Below are 22,923 nucleotides of genomic sequence, written 5' to 3' on the forward strand. Positions count from 1 at the left end.
ACCCCACATACACACAGGGTGAACGGCAGGCCCCGGGCCCCCCAGAGATACCACATACACACGGGGTGACCACCCCTGGAGCATCGTGTTTGTCACTACGCCAAGTCACCTCTCTGCCTCTCGGGGGGCAGGTCCCTCGCTCCCCTCTGGCCCTGGCAGCGCCTTCGGGCAGGAAATGCTTGTTCTCACTGCGTTTCTGTCCTTTGCGTTTCCAACTCCCGGCTTGCTTGCTGCCAGGCATTTTCTTTTGTGGGAGCATTTTTGGAGTTCTTACTGCAACCCACGAGGTTGGCACCATGGTCATCGCACTTCACGGAGGAAGATACTGAGGCCGAGACACACAGTCTCTTGTTCAAGGCCACGTGGCTAGTAAATTGCCCCAGGAGTCCAGACCTTTCTGACTGCTGATGTTTGAACCAGAGCCTGCCTCCCCGCCCCACCTGTCCTCAGGGCCTCTCAGCACGAGCCAGGTCAGGGTTTCCCGGGGTCTCCAGCTGCCTGCCCTCACCGACATGGTGTGCCTGAGCCCCACCCTCACTCCCTCTGCGGGCCCCTGCTGGGGCAGGTGATAGCTTGGGCTTTGGGGTCAGGCCGGTTCAGATCCCCAACACGTGTCCTGAGCCCTGTGCGGGTCACCGCCACCTCTGGGTCTGTTTCCCACTTGCAGAATGGAGTCACCATCGTTTGACCCTCCTTGGGTCCTCATGAGGGTTAGACATGAGGCGTCAGGTGTGGCACGAAATGTGTGCATCTACCCCGGGGGGGGCGCTGGGTGCAGGGAGAGGCCCTGAGCGCTGGCCTGGGGAAGCTGCCTCCCTCCTCGGGCCCCTGTCCACTGCCTGCCACCCTCCACCACAGCTGTCTGCAGCCAGGCTGGCACTGATCTCAGCTCTGGGGAGCCTCTCCACCAGGCACAGAGCCCCGTGTCTCTGGAGGCTGGGGTGGGCATGCAGACAGCTGACTTAGGGCTGGAGCGGCCCCAGGTCCCTGCAGCTGCCAGGGGATCTTCATCAGCTTGTTCCCTTTTTCCTTCCCTTCGTCCTCGCTGACCCTCAGCTCGCCGTTCAGAAGTACGAGGAGCTGTTCCCCGCGTTCTCTGACTCTCGGGAGTGCAAGCTGATGAAAGTGAGTGTGTGTTGCAGGGGCCTTGAGCCACTCCTCTCCCATAGCGGGGGCTTTGGCTCCAGTTAGCACAGTCACTGATATCTGTACAGTGTTTCTCAGGGGGCTTATCCCCCCCTCCCCCAATCTCATCTGCCATCTGGGTCCCCATTTTCTGGATGAGACAAGACTCAAGCGTTGATGGAGCTGGGGCAGAGCGAGGAGGCTGTGGGTTCTCACACGCACATGGGCACCCATGCGTGGGTGCTGCTCCATGTCAGTGACCTTCCAAGCTGAGGGCAGGTTGGAGCACAGCCCCTTCCTCCCGCTCAGCCTGGGCACCCCTGCCTCTCACCCACGCAGATACTGTGTATGGAGCTCCTCTGGGTCAGGCCTCGGCCTGCCTGGCTCCTGAGCCCAACCCCCTGTTGTTTCACAGAAGCTGTTAGAAGCCCACGAGGAGCAGAACGTGGACAGCTACACCGAGGCGGTGAGTGGCCGCGGGGCTGGCGGCCCTCGTCAGACGTGCTCCTGTGAATTTCCTCCTTTTTGTCTCTGGCCCCAGCCCCTGGCTGTAGATTTTTTCCTCCCGTCACCCCAGAATCCTCACAAGTAGCCCCAAGAGGTGCAGGGAGTGGTCTCCCCATCTTAGAGATGAGCTGGGATTCAAACCCGCGTCTGTCTGCTCCTGAAGGCCAAGGCCTCTGCACCCCTCAGAGTCCCCTGGATGAGCGTTGCAGGGAGTCTCACATCGGGCACTCGGGGTGACCCTGGGAGTGCAGGGAGGGGGTCATGTCGTGCCCCTTCCCTCGCCTCCCGGAAAGCTGGAGGCAGGTGGCACTAGGGGTGCAGGAGAGGTGGCCATGGGAGGCCCCCTTCCAGCAGCTTCTCTGGTAACAATCTCCCCACAGAGATGCTCTCCCTGTCCTTCCCTTGTTGCGAGGCATTCTGGAATTGTTAATGCAGCCCAGGTGGATCTGGATCTGTCCAGTGTGACTCTCCCTGGGTGCCCCTCACGAATCATGGACCCCTGAATGATGTCAGGGACCAAGCTCGGCCGGTCCATCTCTCCCCAGACAGCTGGCCGGGGGCGGATGGCAGGAAGCTCAGCAGCAGAGCACAGAAGATGGGAGAGGAGGGAGCCCGCCAGGCGGGGGTTCTCTCTGCCCACCCACCTCTCACCCGCCCGCAGCGCTCAGAACAGGCCTGTGCCACGTTTCCAGGCCTCAGTTTCCCATCCTTAAAACAAGAAAGCTGGACCTTTTGTTTCTCCAGCTGTAAAATCTTTTTTCCCTCTGTGGGAGCCCTCAGGTGTGAGCCAGTAAAGATGGAAGGGAGAGGCTCTGGCCGGGGTCAGGGCTATGCATCCCCTCGCCCCTGCTCAGGGAGGGGGTGCTGACAGGACCATCTAGAGGATCCTGAGCAGAGTCCGTTGGGCTGGGACCGGGGACAGGGTGGGAGGCGAGGCGGGGCTCAGGGCGGCCGCTCACCCCCAGCCCGTCGCCCGGCACGCAGGTGAAGGAGTACGACGCCATCTCCCGGCTGGACCAGTGGCTCACCACCATGCTGCTGCGCATCAAGAAGACCATCCAGGGTGACGAGGAGGACCTGCGCTAAGCCCCGTGGGCCCCGGCGCCCGTCTCCCCGCCCCATCCGCTCTCCCCCCGCCAGGCCCTCCAGCAAGGATCTCCGTGTGAGCCCAGAGCCGGGGGGGCCCGAGACCCTGGCTGCGAGACCTTCCCTCCTCCCACCGAGGACTCTGCAGCATCCCCGCGGGCTCAGCACTGCTTCGGGGTCCCCCGAGGCCGGGCCCGCTGGCCAGACGGTCACCCTCTGTTCTCGCTGCATCCCTCGCCCCCTGCCCTTTATTTAAGCCCCCAGAGCTGCCCTTTTCCACCCGACACACAGGCTCTCTGGCACAGGCTTGTTCGCTGTGGGTACTGCCGGGGGTTGGAGTCAGCATCTGGCCCCCCCTCTCCCAGCCAGCTGAGTCGTGGAGCTGGTGTCTCGTGTCTCGTCTCCACTTTCTTCCCTGGCTGAGCTCTGGGCCCACTTAGCCACCATGATTCGCTCTCACCGCTGGGGAGGGGGTGGCTCCTTTCCCCTGCCCCGCACTGGGAGCCCCCTGCCTCCTGCAGCCCTGGCCTCTCAGGATGGACCCAGCCCTGGAGCTGCGAGGGTCGTCCCCACGCCCACCCCTCCGTCTCCTCCCCACGCTTCCAGGTGTTGGTGGAAAGCCGCAGCTGCTGGAGGAAGGAAATAAAAGACAACACTTGTGCTCGAGTTTCCTCCTCACCTTTCTCCCCCTCGCCCTCAGGCCTGTGTCCTGTCTTCCTGACCCTCCTGACCACCCCCTCATCAGCCTGCTTGGGCTCTGGGCACCCTTTGCAGGCAACAGGAGGGCAGGCTTGCCTGGCAGGATGCGCTGGGTCAGAGCCTCCGAGAGGGGAGGCCCAGTATGGTGGGTCTGGGGAGGGGCCACGGGCTTGTGGTCTTGAAGCCCGGGCCCTCTGGACCCTGGCTTCCTCAGCTGGAATGATGGATGGTAGTGCCCCCCTCCAACCCAGAGCTGGCAGGAGGATATGTGCAACATACAGAGGAGTGGAGGGACTTCCACCCCTCGTGGTCCAGTGGTTAGAATCCACTTTTCAGTGCAGGGGCCACTGGTTCAATCCCTGATCGGCGAACTGAGATCTCACAGGCTGTGGGGCAGCTAAGCCCAGGAGCTGTAACAAAGGTCACGTGTGGCATGACTAAGACCTGATGCAGCCATGTGTTTTTCAAAAAAAAAGGAGTGGAGCGGTCTTCCCAGGTGGCCCCCTGGTTAAGAATTCATGCTTTCATTGCAGAGAACATGGGTTCAGTCCCTGGTTGGGGAACTAAGATCCTGTAGTCTATGAGGCATGTAGGTGTGTATGTGAGTCACTCAATTGCTGCCGGGGCCTCTTAGCGACCCCATGGGCTGTAGCCCCGCAGGCTCCTCTGTCCATGGGATTTCCCAGGCAAAAATACTGGAGTGGGCTGCCATTTCCTTCTCCAGGGGATCTTCCCAACCCGGGGATCGAACCCCAGTCTCCCGTATTGCAGACAGATTCTTTACCACCTGAGCCACCAGGGAAGCCAAGGCCAAAAAATAAACGGTGGGGGAGGCACACCAAGTCTCCCAGCCTCACGGCCCACGTCCACGCTTCCCTGGAGGGGAGGCCAGAATCCCCAGTGGCACTGTTCCATCTGTCAGAGGCAGGGGAGGGAGCGGCCTTGGCAGGTGGAGCACAAGGACAGGTGGGTGTGGGGAGGGGGAGCGCAAACAGCAGGAACCCTTTGCCCAGGAAAGGCGGCAGGGCCCAGCCACCTCCTCCTCCTGATCCAGCACGTGGACCTCTCTTGTCAGTGGGCGGTCTGGTGTGTGTGTGCTTCCAGCCGGCCCTGGGCCAGGCCAGTCCCCACTGGGGGTGGGAGGACAGCCGGAGGAGGGCCAGTGCCAGAAGGCGGACTCCGTGTCACTGGTATGACACCAGGATGTGAACTGGGGCTGCCTGGGACACCAGGGCAGGCCCCTTGGAGAGCTGCTCCAGCTTCGAGCCTGGAAGGAGCTCGGCAAAGTTTCAGGCTCACCCTGTGCCAAGAGAGTGGCCTCTGTGTGACACTCGGCCCTGCTCCTCTGTCCCCTCCACTTCTCCCACTGCTGCTGCTGCTAAAGTCGCTTCAGTCATGTCTGACTGCGACCCCATAGACGGCAGCCCACCAGGCTCCCCTGTCCTTGGGATTCTCCAGGCAAGAGTACTGGAGTGTGTTGCCATTTTCTTCTCCAGTGCATGAAAGGGAAACGTGAAAGTGAAGTCGCTCAGTTGTGTCCAACTCTTAGCAACCCCATGGACTGCAGCCTACCAGTCTCCTCTGTCCATGGGATTTTCCAGGCAAGAGTACTGGAGTGGGGTGCCATTGCCTTCTCCGGCTTCTCCCACAGCTCTAATCAATTGATGATGGCTGCCTCGAGCTCAGTTAAGACTCCTGAGACCTCAGATTGATTACCAGTGTCTGCCATGGCACTTGCAGAAGGCTAAGTAGTGTAGTGATTTTCAACCCTGGGTGTGCTTTAAAATCATATTAAAAGTGCTCAAGGGACTTCCTTGGTGCAGTGGTTAACAGTCTGCCTTCCAAAGCAGGAGACACAGGTTAGAACCCTGGTGGGGGAACTAGATCCCACATGCTGCAATTAAGACCTGGCACAGCCAAATAAATTTTTTAAAGCCTGAAGAACACATTCTTTAGAAGTGGAAGAAGACACCCGTCCCTCCATTTAATCCCCGGGTATCTGTTAAGCACCTACTGTGTGCCATGCCCTGGTGTAGTCCCTGGGGTTACAGCATTAACCAACATAGCTAGACCTGTGTTTGATACAAACTCCTTTCTTTTCATCACCTTCCAGATCGAATCTGCCTTGGAGAACTCTTCTCATGCTTCTTAGGCAACAGTGTCCCAGGTGCTTGGCAAAGGGTCTGGTGCATAGTTTGGGGATCTTAACATATTTACTAAATGCTCACTTCATGAAAACCCTTGTGGTCCAGGTATTGGCGATTTGACTGTGAACAAAGGAGATCCAGCCACTGCCTTCACGAGTTTTGCAGTCTGCACGTGCATGTGTGTATGTCCTCTTTCTGCCTGGAAGCAGGTGACAGAATATTATTCAAGGTGGCCAGGACAGCTGGCCAATTCATGTCTTCTGGAAATAACATACACAGAGTCCCCACACCCTTGATGCTCTTCTAAGGACAAACACGTATATACATGAATCCCAGAAGACCTCATCCTTTCTCCAGCACTTACTATCACATCAGTCAAGGAATTTCTTCTCCCCCAGCCTCTGTTTCGTTTTCTATAAATTGGGGTAATAAACTTCTTTCCAGGGTTGTTGCAAGAGTTTATTTAGATAAATTCATAAAGGATATCTTGGCACAGAGTAAGTGCTCAATACATGTTGAATAAATGAAGGCAGGGAAACAAGAATAGGGTAGCTGTGAGGATTCAATGAGATCATCAGCCAACATGACTGGCATAAAGTCAGCTTTCAGTAAAGAAAGAAAAAGTGAAATGTTAGTCACTCAGTCCTCTCTGATTCTCTGGGACCCAGTGGACTGTAGCCCGCCAGGCTCCTCTGTCCATGGAATTCTCCAGGCAAGAATACTGGAGTGGGTAGCCATTCCTTTCTCCAGGGGATCTTCTTGACCAAGAGGTTGAACCCGGGTCTCTGGTATTGTAGACAAATTCTTTACCATCTGAGCCACCAAGCCTTGTTCAGTAAATAAGGTGAAGGTTATTTGCCGGGACAGATAGCTAGAACTGTTTTTTGGGGTAAGCAGAATGCATTTCACCACTTTAAAGGTGATGGGAGAGAATCCCCTGGTGGTCCAGTGGTTAGGACTAGCACTTTCACTGCCTAGGATCTGGTTCAATGCCTGATGGGGGAACTAAGATCCCATAAGCAGCACTATGAGGCCAAAAAAAAAAAAAGTTTTAAGTGATGTGATTAAAATAAACTATGGCGCTATCTTGTTTGGGTTCCAACACTGCGGCTTCTAACTGATCTTAGACAAATTACTTTGTGCCTCAATTTCTTGATTGGTCAAACATACTATGTACCTCTGCCTGCTGCTGCTAAGTCACTTCAGTCGTGTCCGACTCTCTGCGACCCCATAGACGGCAGCCCACCAGGCTCCCCCGTCCCTGGGATTCTCCAGGCAAGAACACTGGAGTGGGTTGCCATTTCCTTCTCCAATGCATGAAAGTGAAAAGTGAAAGGGAAGTCGCTCAGTCGTGTCCGACTCTTCACGACCCCATGGACCGTTTAATCTGCAAATCGCAGTCGCCTCGGCCTCGAAATGGACCAAGCAGGAGCGCGCAAGCGCGTTGAAGCAAAGTCTGGCGGGCACCCCGGCTGGCGGCCATCTTTGTAAAGGGCAGCGACGGCAGCTTCTTTACGTAATCGGTCTGCGCGCCCCGCAGGCGCTCGGCGATCCACGGGTAGAGCCGGCCGCTGTGGGGGCTCTGGGAATGAGTGGTTGAGGGACATGATGGGGGAGGCGGCCATGGCCGCAGGGCCTTGCCCGCTGCGCGAGGACAGTTTCACACGCTTCTCGTCGCAGAGCAATGTGTATGGGCTAGCAGGCGGCGCGGGCGGGCGCGGGGAGCTGTTGGCCGCCACCCTTAAAGGCAAGGTGCTAGGCTTCCGCTACCAAGACCTCCGACAGAAAATCCGGCCCGTGGCCAAGGAGCTGCAGTTCAATTACATTCCCGGTGCGTGGCGCCGTCGGGCTGGGGGCTCGGAACGTAGTGTTGAGAAGGTTTCTGAGGCTCTGTCTTGGGCCAGGTCACCATGATGGGCGAATGGGATTAGGGTGATGGTGATTGAAGGGGGTCAAAGCTGGTAATCTGGAGGCACTGGGGTCAGAAGACAGGGATAATAGGGGCCTGAAGTAGTTCGGGTTCAGGATGACTCAGAAACCAGGATTACTCCTACCCTGGTGATGGTGAACAGGACCCACTGGGACCCAACAGTCATAATTTGTAGTGGTGAGAGATGACTGAGCTGTAGAGGTCAGGGGTCACCGTGGTTGGAAATATTGGGGTCACGGGCCTGCCTGAAATGTGAACTTTGAACTCTCCTCTCCCAGTGGATGCAGAGATTGTCTCCATTGACACCTTCAACAAGTCACCCCCAAAGCGGGGTCTGGTTGTGGGGATCACGTTCATTAAGGTACCCAGAGCTCATCCATCTATCCATTTTCTCCTCCTTACTGAGTCTTCCCCAAATCCCTCTTGCTGCCTCTGCCTTCCCCTGAGGCCAGTCTCCTCTCCCAGGATTCTGGGGACAAGGGCAGCCCCTTCCTTAACATTTACTGTGACTACGAGCCTGGCTCTGAGTACAACCTCGACTCCATTGCTCGTAAGTGTGGCCTGGAGGGAAAGAGGTTTGGGGAAAGGGTGGGGGATGCAGTCCCATCCCCGGTACCTAACTGCCTCTGCTCCCCCTGCAGAGAGCTGCCTGAACCTGGAGCTCCAGTTCACTCCTTTCCAACTATGCCACGCAGAGTAAGTAAATCACAGGCTTGATACATTAGGGAGTGTATGTGTGCACGTGTGTGTGTGTGTGTATGTTGAAAGAGCAGAGGCTGTAGCATACTGAAGACCACAAACCCACCTATAAACAATCAGACTTGTTTTGTTTTTTAGAGCATAATGCATTTAAGGTAGCCGTGGACCATATTCAGCTAATGGGCTACCATTTTGCAATTCCTGAACTAGATGGTGTTAGTCACTAAGTCGTGTCCAACTCTTTGGAGCCCTCTGGGCTCCTCTGTTCATGGAATTCTCCAGACAAGAATCCTGGAGTAAGTAGCCATTCTCTTCTCCCGGGGACCTTCCTGACTCAGGGATCAAACCTGCATCTTCTGCATTGCAAGCAGATTCTTTACTGTCTGAGCCACCAGGGAACTCCCTGAACTAGATAATTTGAGAGTTAATTGAGTGCTTCATTTCCAGACCTGTAGAACTCTCAAGTTTTGATATTCTAGATTAGGGCATTCCAAGATTCAGAAATGCTTTTTTTTTTTTTCCCTTGAGTTATTAGCTCTGAGATTCCAGGATCTGAAAGATCTACAGTTTGATGATTCTGAGATTCTGTAATATTAAGGTCCTAAAATTATCACATCTCAAGGAGACAGAATACAGACCATGAAGAGTACTGATGTTCTAGGATCCCAAAGTATAAGAATTCCATTCTGGAACACCAGTGTTCTAGCACAAGAGTTGCCAAACATTTTCTATTTAGTCTGTCTCACAGCCACTCAGGTTGGCCACTGTAACAAGAAGGCAGCCATCGACACTGTATGAATGAATATGTGTGGCTGTGTTCCAATAAAACTTTATTTACAAAAACAGGGGAGGGGCTCCCCTGGTGGTCCCTTGGTTAAGATTGCACTCCCACAGCAGGGGGCATGGGTTCGATCCCTGGTCAGGGAGCTAAGACCATGCAAGCCATGTGGCATGGCCAAACAAAACAGTGAGTGAGATTTAGCCTGCAGGTCATAATTGGCCAACCTCAGGTCTATCAGATGAGAGTTTGAGAAACTGTATGATCTGGATAGTCTACCAATTCTGTCTGAATACCATGATGGCAATTTCCAAAAGTTCTAGTGTCTTGAAGGAGACAGAAAACTTCTAGAACACTGGGGTTCTAGGGTAAAGAGACGCTAGTGTTCTGAGGTTGTGCAGCCCATTCTCAGAGCTCCATGTTCATTCCTGAACCCACATCCAGAATGAAGATTCTAGCAGGTGAGGGCTCTAGAAACAGAAGGTTCTAACATGCTGAGTTTCTGAGATTGGAAAGCTCTACAATCCTGTGATTCTTCAAGGGTCAGTTTCTACAGTTCTGCATCTTCACTGTGGATCCAGTGTCTGAAGCCTAGAATGACAGGGTTGTCACAGGCAAGAATTTTTTCAAGAGGAGGGTTTTAAAACTGACGCACTCTACCACACTCAAGGTCCACCATACTGGCGTTCTAGAGTTTTTTGCTTTCAGGGTCCAGGTCGGGGATCAACTGGAGACCGTGTTTCTCCTGAGTGGGAATGACCCAGCCATTCATCTGTACAAGGAGGTGAGGCGGAGGAGGCGTGGTGAGCAGAGCCCTGCTGGGGCCACCGTGGACTGGGGTCTGGGGGTCGGGGGTGGGGGGCAGTGTGTGAGACCAGCCACTGACTCCAAGCGGGTGGCGGGTCTCGGTTTCCCCAGAACGAGGGACTGCATCAGTTTGAAGAACAGCCTGTGGAAAACCTCTTCCCAGAGCTCACAAACCTGACCAGTAGGTAGGCGAGCCCCCGACAGGCCAGCAGGGACCGGGGCAGGCGGGCTCCGAGAAATCCGGGTGGTGGGAATTGAGCCCTAGGGAAATCAAGCCCAGCGGAGGCCCAAGGCTCTTCTGGGGGGAGGGGTGGGGTGGATGCTTGTAGGGAGGTGGAGGGTGGGGGCTGGGACTTGGTGACGGCCCGAGGGCCCCTCTGTCCACCTGTCCACCCCCAGCGTCCTGTGGCTTGACGTGCACAACCTGCCCGGCACATCCCGGCGACTCTCAGCTCTGGGCTGTCAGAGCGGTTACGTTCGCGTCGCCCACGTGGACCAGCAGAGTCGAGGTGATGACGGGGCGGGGCTCGGACATGGTTAGGGGCAGGGCCTTTGGGGGCGGGGCGGGTGTTCTGAGCTGGGGGCGGGGCGGGCGCTGCAGGCTGGGGGCGGGTTTGGGTGGGGCTTGGGCGGGGCTTGGGCGGGGCCCGGGGCACTCAGGGCTGGGGGTGGGTCCCGGGATGGGGGCTGGCACTCAGTGCTGAAGGCGGGGCCCTGAGTCCTCGCCCTCCACACAGAGGTCCTGCAGACGTGGACCATCCTTCAGGACGGCCCCATTTCCCGAGTGATCGTGTTCAGCCTTTCGGCCCCCGAGGGTGAGTTCCGGGCGTGGGCTCGGCTCCCCCCACCCACGTTTGTACCCCTCTCCCTGAACGTCCGGCTCCCATCGTTCCTTCCTCCCGTCCTCCTGGGTGCCCCACTCCGGCCCAGGACTTACCCTGCCCCCTCCTTCCCCCCACGCTCCTGAATTTCACTCCCAGCTACTTGGCCCGGTGGTGGTCTAACCTTTAACCTGACCTTTTACCCTCGAGTTGAACTTCCGCCTTCCCCTTGGTGTCTCTAACCTTCACCCCTCACTGTGCCACTTCCCCTGACCCCGTCTCGGGCCTCAGGACTTGTCATTCTGTGTCTTGCTGCCATTCAGACCCAAATTCTTCTCATGGACTCAGCACTGGCCCCGGACTCGCGGTCTCTCCTTTCCCCCCAACGTGTTGATCTGTTCCTCTTATTCTGGTCTGTCCTTCTCTCGTGTTTTTCTTTTTCTTTCTTTATTTGGCTGCGTTGGGTCTTAGTTGTGGCATGCAGGATCTTTCCTTGCTACGCACAAACCCTCTAGTTGCGGCACTCGGACTTGGCTGCTCTGTGGCGTGTGGGATCTCAGTTCCCCAACTTGCGTCTCCTGCATTGCAAGTCAGATACTTCACCACAGGGCCACCAGAGAAGTCCTTGGTGTTTCTCTTGGTCTGATCTCTGTGGTCTGTCTTCCATCCCTCCTCCTGTGGTTTATCCTTGATACCCCTACAGTGATCTGAGGACTTTCATATTCTCATCTAACCATGTTCTCATCTAACCTGGTGATCTAACCTTGAATTTTGTCTTGACTTTGTGCCTCATGGCATATGGGATCCTAGTTCTTAGTTCCCCAACCAGGGATCAAACCTGCATCCGCTGCACTGGAAGCACAGTCTTAATTCCTGGGCCACCAGGGAAGTCCCCTAACCTTGGGCTTTTTAAACTGTTATCCAACATCTATTCCTCCTCCTGACCTCTGACCTCCATCCTCCTCTCGTGGTCTAACCTCTAACCCTCCACCTGTAACCAACCCATTGTCAAGCCTTTCTGCTGCTGCTGCTGCTAAGTCGCTTCAGTCGTGTCCGACTCTAGGAGTCTAACCTGTGTTCCTCTCAGGTATGGAGGGGTGGGGAGGAGGGACCTGGGACCTGTCCGCTCACACCTCCCCCACCTCTGTTCCTTCTCCAGAGACGGAGGACAGGCCACAGCGGGAGGAGTACAGTGTGCTGGTGGCCAGCATGTTGGAGCCAGCGGTGGTGTACCGGTGAGGGGCACGTGGAGGCGGGCGGGCCCTGTGCCTTTGCACCACGGCCTAACCTGTTCATTCTCCGCACCGAGTGTTTTAATCTAGAACTTGTAGGAGATGTGCTGAGACCTCGGGGTGGGAACTGAGATGTCCAGTCCCCCTGGGATGGGTGTGTGCTAGGTTATTCGGTCTGACTCTTTGCTATCCCCATGGACCACAGCCTGCTGGGCTCCTCTGTCCGTGGGATTCTCCAGGCAACAGAATTGGAATGGGTTGCCATGCCCTCTTTCAGGGGATCTTCCCACCCCAGGGCTTGAAACTGCATTGGCAGGTGGGTTCTTTTGCCTCTGCCACCACCTGGAAAGCTCCTTGGGGTGCAGAACATGTTGCAGGTATTTAACCACCGGCTCTGTGTGGGAGAAAGCCCTGGTGTGTAGCGTCTGCCCACTTCAGTGCTCTCACCACGGTGGGATTTCGAGTCACTGACACAATGCCAACACGCTCTCAGGGTTTCTGAAAATGTCCTGGTCCACTCCTGTGAGCCAGTGCAAGCCAGCTGTGCACACCTGGTGGGCCGTGAAGTTGTCCAGTATTGGGTCGAGGCTCCAGAGGACTACGCGGGTGTCCAGACTGGAAGCGACAGGGTCCCCAGAAGGAATGGTGTGGGTTTCCACATGGGACTGAGATGATCCCACCTTCAGGGGACCGTGTGAGTGTCCAGATCGGATATGCCTTGAGCACCTCTGGGTGGATAGGAGGATGGCCGGCTTGGAGACGAGGATGTCCAGGCATCAGCAGGAACAGAGCCTCCAGACCTGACGTGAGGATCTGGTGCTCAGGGTGGCAGGCACTGCACTTGACCCCAGTCTTCCCGCTGTGTTCTGACCCCCAGCGACCTGCTGAGCCGGGGGCTCGAAGACCAGCTTCTCCTGCCGGGCAGCGACCAGTTTGACAGTGTCCTCTGTGGCCTGGTCACCGACATTGATCTGGACGGGCAGCCGGAAGTACTGGTGGCCACCTATGGACAGGTGGGACCAAGGGGTTGGACTGTCACAGCCCATGCCCTGTGCCGCTTGCCTTCCCCCGTGGGACCCCAACCCCCCCATGTGACCCCAACCCCTCCATGTGACCTTGAGCCCTATGTGACCCTGACCCCCCTGTGTGACCTTGACCCCATGTGACCCCATCCCCCTGTGTGACCCTGATCCCCTCGTGACCCTGATGCCCACTGTGTGACCCTGACCACCCCATGTGACCTCAACCCCGTGTGACTCTGATCCCCCTTGTGACTCTGATCCCCGTGTGACTCCGATCCCCCCATGTGACTCCAGTCCCCCTGTATGACCCTGGTTTCCCCCCGCCATGACCCCAGCGCCCACTGTGTGACCCTGACCCCCTCACCCCTGCAGGAGCTGCTCTGTTACAAGTACTGTGGCCCCGGGCGTGGGCTCCCCGGGGCCCAGTGTGGCTTCCGCTTGCTGTGGCGGCGGGGCTTCTCCAGCCCCCTGCTGGCCATGGCGCATGTGGACCTGACCGGGGACGGGCTGTGCGAGCTGGCCGTGGTCTCCCTGAAGGGCGTGCACATCCTGCAGGTAGCCAGGGGCCCTGAGGCAGGACTTCTCACCCGCCTTAGTGAGGGCGTGTCCTCAGGGGAGAGGGAGCTCTGGGGCCTGAGCCCACCTTGAGGCAAGGGCGGCAGTCTTGGCTGCAGGACTCCTCCTGGGTGTGGAGGGCGGGCTGAGACTCCTGTTGGTTCAGGAGAAGGGGGCTGCGGCCTCATAGCGAGGGGCGAAGAGGGCTTGGCTGCACCATCCGTCCCCCCCGGCCCCCTGGCCTCCCTCAGCCCCCCGCACTTCTGTCCTTCCATCCCCCCGCTCTGTCTGACTCTGTCCCTTCCCCAGCCTGGATCGTCTGTGAGCTATTTGCACCCTCCCACTGCCCCCTGACCTCGGCCCTCCCCCTGCAGCCACCCCCTCCTCCCCATGTGTGACCCGCTTCAGACCCGCTTCACTCTGCCTGGAGATCTCACTTCCAGCCTATCTCCGGCTTTCTGCCATAGTCTAACCTCCAGCCCTTCCACTCTGGTCTAACCTCTGAACTTTCCACTGCGGTCATGCCCTTGACCTGCGGTCAAACGGCCAGCCTTCTCCTGAACTTTGACCTCTCACCCTCCCACATCAGCTTCACTGCCCTTATGGTTTAACATCCAACCCATTCCCATGGTCCAAGGTCGGGCCTACAACCATCCCTTTCTATTTAACCTCCAACTAACAGACGAGATTTCCCCAGTGGCTCAGCAGGTAAAGAATTCGTCTGCAGCTCAGGAGACACAGATTTGATCCCTGGCCTGGGAAGATCCCCTGGAGGAGGAAATGGCTACCCACTCCAGTATCCTTGCCTAAAAATCCCATGGACAGAGTAGCCTAGCAGGCTACAGTCCATGGGGTTGCAAAGAGTCGGACACAACTGAGCTACTAAGCACAGTGTAGTATAACCTCTGACCTTCTCCCTGTGGCCTGACACCCACCCTTCAGCTACGAGGTTTCTCTGTCTCCTTATCTGCTGTTTGCCTTCCCTCTGCCTCTGGCCTGACTCCAGGCTCCTTCCCAACATGGTCTCACCTGAGCGCTTGTACTGCCTCCTCTGAGGGTTCTGCTGGAGCTTCTTCCTTCAGCCTAGCCATCAGAGGAATGGTCCAGATTAGACCACATAGAGATAGAGGCCGGGCCCCAGGTAAAAGGCGTGAGGTTGAACCATGGGATGAAGGGTGGGCCCCCGGGTAGACCAGGATGAGGAGGGGTCTGAGGCTGGGCCAGAGTGGGAGGGGTTTCCCCTCCACCTCGCTCCACGCACTAGCATCTCTTGCCGTGCTCTGTGGCAAGCCGTTGCTCAGTGACCTCCCCACTCTGACCCTCCAGCCCGGGTCTGGCTCCGTCCCTTGTGTGGTGACATATTCCTCTCTCGTCCACTGTGGTCTGCTCCTTCTCGGGCCCGTGGGCCTAACCTTTTCTGCCAGGGTCTCACCTTTGTCCCCGTCAGCCGTGGTCTAACCTCAGCCTCTGTTCAGTGGTCAGTCCTTGCTCCCATGTACCTCGAGCTCCCCTTCGTCTTGATTCTTCCCCTTCCCCTCCGTCCCAAGTTCTAACCTCAGACCTGCACATCTGGGGCCGGGCTTTGTTCCTCCTGCTAGAAATTCACAGAAGGCCATGCCCCTGAGGCTGAGCTTCACCGCATCCCAGAGACCCGTTCCCTCCCACCACATGGTGGTCCTCTCTCCAACCTCCGGTGGCTAAGCTTCCAGCTTTGAGGGGGGCGGTGTAACCCGCACCCCTCCAGCTCCATCCCAGCTCTGCCCACCTCCTTCCTCCTCCTCTCGTTGCCCACAGCACAGCCTGATCCAGGCCTCGGAGCTGGTGCTGACCCGGCTTCGGCGTCAAGTGGAGCAGAGGAGACGTCAGCTACAGAAGCTGGGGGACAGGGTGGGTTCCGGGCCTGCCGAGACCCCGGCTTCCTGAGCACCCACTCGCTGCCCACCCCAGGTCTGCGGTAGTGCCTTGGGGCGCTCGCCTTCATGGTGGGGGAAACATCCTGAAGGAGGGGCTGGTCCCCCGAGACCCACCCTCGGGGTGATGGAGCTGTGGGTCCTGCTCTGACCCTGCCCCCACGTGCCCTGTGACCTGCACTCCCCTCTCTGTGCCTCAGTGTTCCCATCTGAAAATGGGATGATCTCACCCTCCATGAGAATCGGTCAGTGGCAATGATTTCTATATCCAAAGGAACCAAACTCACACTCGTCTCCATCGTTTTATTCGGCAAGCGTTTGACAAGGGCTCACGATGTGCCAGGCTGAATGTCAGGGGCCGGATTTCCCCGGAAGAACTGAGGGAAGGGACTCTGGGGACTGGGGATCCAAAATCAGACCCAGGGGTAGGACTGCAGTGGAATCGCAGTGTAGATTTCAGAGAAAAGAAAGGAAGTTAGGCCCTCCGAGGAAGGCTGAAGTTCATCCTCCATGGAAGACTTCGGGGTTAGATATTTGCACGTAAGCTCACGTTAGACCCCAGTGGGAAACTCTGGATCTTGGGTGAGGGCTCAGCGGGATGATAAGGAAATTGAGCCTCAGAGGAAAGGATGTGGCTGGAAAGGACTGTCGTGGGAGACTTCCCTGGTGGTCCCGTGGTTAAGACTCCATGCTTCTGATGCAGGTGGGAAAGTGAAAGTGAAGTCGCTCAGTCGTGTCCGACTCTTTGCGACCCCGTGGACTGCAGCCTACCAGGCTCCTCCGTCCTTGGGATTTCCCAGGCAAGAATACTGGAGTGGGGTGCCATTTCCTTCTCCAGGGCATCTTCCCCACCCAGGGATTGAAACTGGGTCTCCCGCATTGTAGGCAGACGTTTTACTGTCTGAGCCACCAGGGAACTCATGTTCAATCCCTGGTCAGGGAACTAGATCCGACATTCTGTAACTAAAAAGATCTCGTATGCTGCAACTAAGACAGCCCAGCCAAATGAATAAATAAATATTTAAAAAAAGAAAAGACTCATGGGGAAGCCACAAATTGTAACAGAGGGCCTGAGGTCAGATGCCCTGTGAATAATGCTGGAGTTGGACACTAGCAATTTACTATGGTTAGACCTCACACCTTCCCTGGTGGCTCAGACAGTGGGAATCTGCCTGCAATGCAGGAGATACAGGTTCGATCCCTGGGTCAGGAAGATTCCCCTGGAGAAGGGAATGGTTGCCCACTCCAGTATTCTTGCCTGGAGAATCCCATGGGCAGAGAAGCCTGGTGGGTTACAGTCCATAGCGTCACAAGAGTTAGACACGACTGAGTAACTAACACTTTCACTACTTTCATACCTTACACCAGGGATCAAAGTTAACACCCTACAGAAAGTGATTGAATTTAGGTCCCCACAGGGGAGTGCTGAGATGAGCCCCAGGAAGACAGGACCCAGGCAATACTGTGCTGGAAAGGACTAAAGGTAGTCCTAATTGAAAAGCCCAAGAGTAGGAGGGGGGCACCTCGCCTGGTGGCCCAGTGGTTAAGAATCTGCCTGCCAGGGGACATGAGTTCGATCCCTGGTCCAGGGACTAAGATGGCACAACTACTGAGCTTATGCACTCCAGAGCCCATGCTTGGCAACGAGAGTTTGTGCACGGCAATGAAGACTCAGCATAGCCGAAAGCATATAACAAAGAAAAGCCCAGGGGATTAGGGGACCCTGTGGCTGTAGGAATTGTCCTTCCTGTGGCCACTTCCATGGCACCAGAGAAGGAATCCAGGCCTCCATCACAGGGACCAGAGGAGGGCAGGGGTGACAGGAGAAATATTGCCAGGAATTGAACCCTGTCCAGAGGGTTGGGGACCCATTCCTGAGCAGGGGAGGGGAGAAGGGGGTTCAGGTTGGTTGGGGATGGGGCGCTGCTTCCTCCCTGGCAGTTGGGGAGGGGAGGGGAGACTCTTGCTTCCTGGTGGGGAGGGGCAGGCACTACGGTCATTCTGGCCATCTGTCCACCTCCTGCTGTGGAAGTCCACACGTCAGTCTGACCATCTGCACCGCCAGTGAAGACCAGGCTGTCTACCAGTGCCCCACAGTGGGTCTTCAGGAGGCTGAAACCCACCAATTCTTGGCTGCCCCAGACCTCCTCACCTCCCAGAGCCCAAGCCCAAGCGTGGGAAATCGCACGCAGCTGGAGCTGGGTCGTCTCTCTCCCTCCTGGCAGCGAGCCTGAGGGTGTCCAGCCAGGACGGGTGGCGGTGGGCATGGGCCACTGGCCAGAGCAGGGTCTGCCTCCTGCTGCCTGTCTGCAGAGGAGAAATCCTCTATCACCTCCTGTCCTGGGTGGAAGTGGACCCTAAGGTGGGATTGGGGGCTTTTAACCAGTGATGTTGTGGGTTCGTGAAGCCTGTGCATGGGTGTGCACGTGTGCATGTGTGTGTGTCTGTTCTCCATTTCAGGATTTGTGAGTTTGTGTTCCCGGTGCTGCAACTGTGCTCCCGATCCTTTGCAACTCACTTCCTGACTTCTTGCCAGCCCCTGAGTCTGGGACCGCGTGTGGTTTAGCAGTGAAGGGTAGAAACTGAAGGAGCACTTTACCATTTTGTGCCTCAGTTTCCCTATCTGTAAAATGGGACGAGGAGCATTTCCTTCACAGGGTCTTCAGGCGGGTCCGTTATTGTCAACACGTGTCAAGCAGTCACTAAACATGTTGTAACAATGTCTGGCACGCAATAAGGGCTGCACTGTTATTATTAATGGCTGCCTTTGTGGTTGTTTCTGGCTGGCTCTGTGAGGCTCTGTCTGCAGGCCCGGCATGTGAATTTGGATCTTGACTCTGGCTAAAAACATTTTTGCCCTCCCCCTCCAGTTCTGGGAGCCTGGAACTATTTGTAGCTCTTTCGCCTCTTTGGTCCTTGTATGGATCAGAGACTGTGTTGGGGGGGGGTTGCGGGGGCATCGTGGACGATGCTGCTGAATGACCCCCAGAACCCCGCCCCCCCCCCCCCACACACATATATACACACGCGCGCGCGCGCCCTCCGCCGCTATCCATGGCCTGTGGTGCTGAACGCAGAGGGTGGGTGGGAGGCTTGGGCTGCCTCATCCCCCCCTTCCCCTCCCCTCCTCTCTGTAGGCCCCTCCCCTGCCTCCCGCGCCGGCCTCCCTCTCCCCGCCTCCTCCTCCTCCCCTCTCTCCCCGGCTCCGCCTCCGCCCTCCCGGCACTCTCCCCCGTCCCCCTCCTCCCTCTCCAGCCGACTCCCCCTCCCCCGTGTCCCTCCCCCCCTCCTCCTCGCCTCTCCTCCCTCTATCCCCTCTCCCTCCCCTCCTCCCTAGCTCTACCTCTCAGTCTCCAGCTCTTCTCCCTCTTCCTCTCACTCTCTCTCTCCCTCTCTCTCTCCATCGGGCGGAGTCGCCCACCACTGCCAATCCAGTGCTGGGGGAACCTGCTCTAGGCTGTAGCCGCAGGTAAGAGACCCCCAGTGAGAGGAGGGAGGGCTGGGGGGAAGGATGAGCTACCCCAGGTGGGTGGAGGGGGGCGTTCGAGGAGCCGCTTTTCCCTGGGCTCCGTTATGGAGAGTAGGGGGCTGCATATCCTGGATTGCGGGTACCAGGGCCCGAACGCGGAGTCGGGGGCCACCAGCAGCAGCCAACATCCTCAGCCCCTCCTGCGCTTCGGGGAGCGTGGGGGGCTGGGGAGGGGATGCCTCCTGGGCACTGAGGGGATGCGAACACCCCCGCCCCGTCTGGGGCAGCCCCCCTCCTCGCGTTCTCCGCCTCCGCCCCCGCCCTCCTGTGTCTGGGTCTCGCCTTTCTGTGCCTCCACACCTCTCAGGGTTCTCGGTCCTGCTGAGTCTGCCTGTCTCTCTGAGTCCCTGACTCCCTCCGTCTCACTCTCTCCATGCCTGGGTCTGGTCCAGCTTTCTGTGTCAGTCCGGGGTCTCTCTCCCTGCCTTCCTCTTTCGCCATCTCTGTGTGTTTCCCTGGGTCTCTGGTCTCTACGCTCTCAGCCTTCCTCTCTCTCTCTCCATCTCCGCATGGGTCTTCCTGTCGCTCCCCTTCCTCTCTTATCTCCATCTCTGTCTCCAGGCACCTGCTCCCTGTTCCTCTGTCTTTCCTCCCCTCTTCCTCTCCCTGGTTAACTCTGCCTCCTACACACCTTTGTCTCCGCCCCTGGCCAGGGGACCTGGAGGAAGAAGAACCCCCCCCTCCCCCCCCCCCCCCCCGCCTCAGAGTGGGCTCGCCCGGGAGGCACGGAGTCCCCCAAACTCCGCTCCCTTCCTCCGCCGAGCTCCCCCACCCCATCCTCCCAGCTGGCACCCGCCCATCCCTCCCCTGAGCAGAGAGCTCCTCTGCTCGCCCCTGCCTGATTTCTGGCATCCCAAGGCATTCTGGCAGTCTAACCGTGCCCTCTGTAGTGGAGACCGAACTGGTCCTGTCTTCAGTCTACCCTCCCATTCCTCTTCGTATTGACTGGACCCCGTTCCTCTTGCCATCTCACTTCTGTACCTCTTTTGCCGTCTGTCCATTTCGTGACTCATTCATTCTTTGGACAATTACTGAGCCCCTTTCACTGCTCCAGGCAGAGCAATAATAGGTCCTGGGTCGGGCCAGGCCAGTCCTTCCTGCAGTCTTGCCTCCATCCCTCTCCTAGTGTGCCAGCCCCAGACCTGTCTTCCAGGGGGAGTGGAGCTCAGAAGCTTCTCCGCTGGCCCTTGGGGGCTCTGGAAAGGGCCCTTCTGAGTCTTGAGGTCCCTCTTCTTTCCTGGTGGGAAGGGGGCCCCCAGAGGAAGTGGGCAAGATGAGAGGTGTGGGGCTGAGCCTGTAGCCCACACTGATGGGGTGAGGCCCTCGAGTGAGTGCCCATGAGGGGCTCTGGGTGGGTTAAATCGAGCACAGGTTAGGAGCCCTGGGCCTCTGTCCTGCCCATGACTTGAAGCTTCTCGACTTGACAAAGCCCTTTGCCCCTCCCGGTGTCAGTTTACCGATGGATGTATCACAGCCTGAACACCAAGACTGCGTGTGTCTGTGTGGTATCCCCCGGCGGGGACACCATGTGCAGGGCTGGGGGCGGGGGGACCTGGCTGCTCAGGGGCAGGAAGCGGGCGTGTTTAGAAGGCTGTGTCCCCACTGAGGGGCAGGCAGCAGGCACCCCCTGCCCCTGCCCTGAGCGCAGTTCAGGACCACCACCCGCTGCTTACCGACAAGAGCGGGTCCTACCTGGCCTGCCAGCCTGACCTCCCCACCCCGCTCAGGCTTGCAGTCCCCATCCTACAGATGAGGTCTCTGAGGCCCCCAGATGGGGGCAAGGTAGAACTAGGGCACTCCCCACTGACCCGGCTGGCCACCGGCCCAGGAGGGTGGGGAGAGACAGCCCCAGGGACAGATGATGCCTGCCATCTGCCCTCCGGAGTCCCACCCTGGCCTCCACCTGATCCTTTTGCCCCTGGATACCCAGCTTAGGTTTCAGGGCAGCTGGGGAAACGAGAGAGGCAGAGGCAGGAGTCTCAAGCAGAAGCAGCCCAGCTGTCCCCAGTGACAGGGCTCCGACCTCTTGGTGGCTCATCACACAAGTGTTTATCCAGTGCTTTCTCACCCTGACTGCTCTTCTCCTAAGGCTGCAGGGAGAGGAAACCAGGTGTTTCAGGAGAAAAAGCCATTGAACCAGGCTGCTTTGCCCAGCTTTGGGGCAAGGAGGGCAGGTGTCAGAGCACCCATTGGCTGACCCTGGTTTCCCCTGAGGACTGAGGCGGAAGGGACAGGTGGTTGGATGCGAGGCAGAACTTCCCAGGCCGAGGCTCTTCCCTGAGTGAGGGAGTGAGAGGCTATGGATGAATTCTTGACTCCCAGGTGGCCCTGGGTTCTCCTGAAAGCTAGGGGCTGAGGAGGAGGGAGGGAGGAGAGAGCGTGAGTCTTTGCTTTGGATCCTGGTGGGTTTGTAATTATGCTTAAGTTGTTGCTAATTAGGGGGCTGCTAATTAGACGTATCATTAGGGACCTTGCTGAGGGGGTAATTGTGTGGTGGCCCTTTAAGAATCATCCCTCTACCCCGCCTACACACACACACACACACACACACACACACACTCACACACTCACTCACTCACTCCTTCTCAGGGAAGTTCTGCCAACATTCTGCCTCCCTCCCCCGGCTCTCAGTCGTGAGGACACCAGTGTGCGTTGGGGGCAGGCTGTGGGCTAGACTCTGAGAAGAACTTTTTCAGACAGAAATGGATGTTATGGGAGAACTGAGGCTGGTGGCCAGGAGAGGGGTCAGGGAGCAGGCGGCCCTGAGGACCCCTCCCTTCCTTTCTGAGGCCTGTTTTATAGGCTACTGGGTTACCACAGCCACACAAGTTTGGGGCGGGGGAGTTGGAAGTCAGGATCACTCTTGGAGAGAGAAACTGGGAGCCACAGAATGGCTGCTGGGGGTCACTGGACAAGTTACTAAGCCTATCTGAGCCTTGGTCGGCTCATCTGTGAGATGGACTCCCCAAAGTTGGGAGGGTGTCATTCCAAACAGAGTGGTCAGGGAAGGTGACCTCTTAGTGGAGAGCTGAAGGAGGAGAGGGAGAGGATATGCTGGGAAGAGTGTCCCAGGAAGGAGGAACAGCAGGTGCAAAGGCCCTGAGGCAAGAACTTGTCCAAAGAGCAGGGAAGAGGCAGTGTGGCTGAGGCCAAGGGAGGGAGGGAGAGAGGGAGAGAAATGAGACCAGAAAGAGAACGAGGGGACCAGATTGTGCGAGACCTTGGAGTTCAGTGTTTGGAGTGAGACCGGAGCCATGGGTGGGGTGGGGGTCGCGGTTCTGATCAGATAGAAGGATGTGAAATGATTTGCATTTTTAAAGGACACCTAGACACACAGACATAGCCACTCAAGCCCAGGACCAGAGGCAGGAAGATGAGGACTGACCCCACACCCACACATGGGGCAAAAAAACCAACCTGGGGGTCACAATGTCACAGCTTCTAAGGAATCTCCCACTTCCCAGAGGCCCAGGTATACTGGAGAGAGACACGTGCTAGCATTGCCGGGCAGAATGTGAGTGAGAAGAGGCCCGCCAGCAGCCCCTCCCCAGCCTTACCTGAGACAGGAAGAACAAAGAAGCACCTATACAGCCCAAATCCCAAGCAGGAGCCCTCCGAGCACCAAATTGGGAAGCACAGGAATCACCGAATGAGTTGAGGGCCCCCCCAGCGCCTTGCCTCACCCACAGACTTATTCCTTCTGCGTCCTTCTGTGCCTAGCTTCACCCTTCCGTGATATGTCCGTGAGATGCACCTGCGATGTTGGCTGTACCCGTTGTGCACCCCCTTTTCGGTGCTGTATAACATCCCACCATGGGCCTCTTCTGCCCTGTACCTCTCTGTGTTCTTACCGATAGGCATCCAGCTTGTTTCAAGCTTTATTATCAATGAAGCTGCTGTAAACACTTGTGTATGGGTCTTTCGTTGAACCCTTGACTTATTTCCCTGGGTTCATTCCTGGGAGTGGAATTGCTGAGTCCTGGGATACGTGATGTCAGCTGTAGTTTCTCATAGAGGCTACATGTCCATCAGCAGCGCATGGTGCCTTTATCTTTCTGTCTTTCTTGGCCTCTGCC

The 22,923-nt window shown here is 57.3% G+C and overlaps 3 protein-coding genes across 3 annotated transcripts in view; all 3 read left to right on the top strand.

The window, feature by feature from the left end:
* The window catches only part of NAPA (NSF attachment protein alpha), a 25,969-nt gene extending 22,587 nt beyond the window's left edge, over positions 1 to 3,382 (top strand). The window contains exons 9-11 of the mRNA XM_040252429.1: positions 1,057 to 1,125; positions 1,541 to 1,591; positions 2,617 to 3,382. Of these exons, the coding sequence (XP_040108363.1) occupies positions 1,057 to 1,125; positions 1,541 to 1,591; positions 2,617 to 2,718 (222 nt within the window). The 3' untranslated portion in view covers positions 2,719 to 3,382. The remainder of the gene's footprint in view (positions 1 to 1,056; positions 1,126 to 1,540; positions 1,592 to 2,616) is intronic.
* A 3,677-nt stretch (positions 3,383 to 7,059) lies between these two features.
* KPTN (kaptin, actin binding protein) lies at positions 7,060 to 15,604 on the top strand. Its single transcript, XM_040252430.1, has 12 exons — positions 7,060 to 7,395; positions 7,773 to 7,855; positions 7,960 to 8,044; positions 8,136 to 8,190; positions 9,680 to 9,755; positions 9,890 to 9,963; positions 10,178 to 10,287; positions 10,516 to 10,593; positions 11,759 to 11,834; positions 12,709 to 12,844; positions 13,226 to 13,408; positions 15,203 to 15,604. Exons 1-12 carry the CDS (start codon positions 7,170 to 7,172, stop codon positions 15,329 to 15,331), a joined length of 1,311 nt encoding a protein of 436 aa, XP_040108364.1. The 5' UTR covers positions 7,060 to 7,169; the 3' UTR covers positions 15,332 to 15,604.
* Positions 15,605 to 18,650: 3,046 nt separating this feature from the next.
* SLC8A2 (solute carrier family 8 member A2) overlaps positions 18,651 to 22,923 on the top strand; it is a 33,910-nt gene continuing 29,637 nt past the window's right edge. Inside the window, exon 1 of the mRNA XM_040252431.1 lies at positions 18,651 to 18,787. The gene's annotated coding sequence lies outside the window, so the exon portion shown is untranslated. The remainder of the gene's footprint in view (positions 18,788 to 22,923) is intronic.

Source organism: Oryx dammah, unplaced genomic scaffold, assembly GCF_014754425.2.
Source record: "Oryx dammah isolate SB20612 unplaced genomic scaffold, SCBI_Odam_1.1 HiC_scaffold_13, whole genome shotgun sequence".
In the NCBI taxonomy this organism is placed as follows: domain Eukaryota; kingdom Metazoa; phylum Chordata; class Mammalia; order Artiodactyla; family Bovidae; genus Oryx; species Oryx dammah.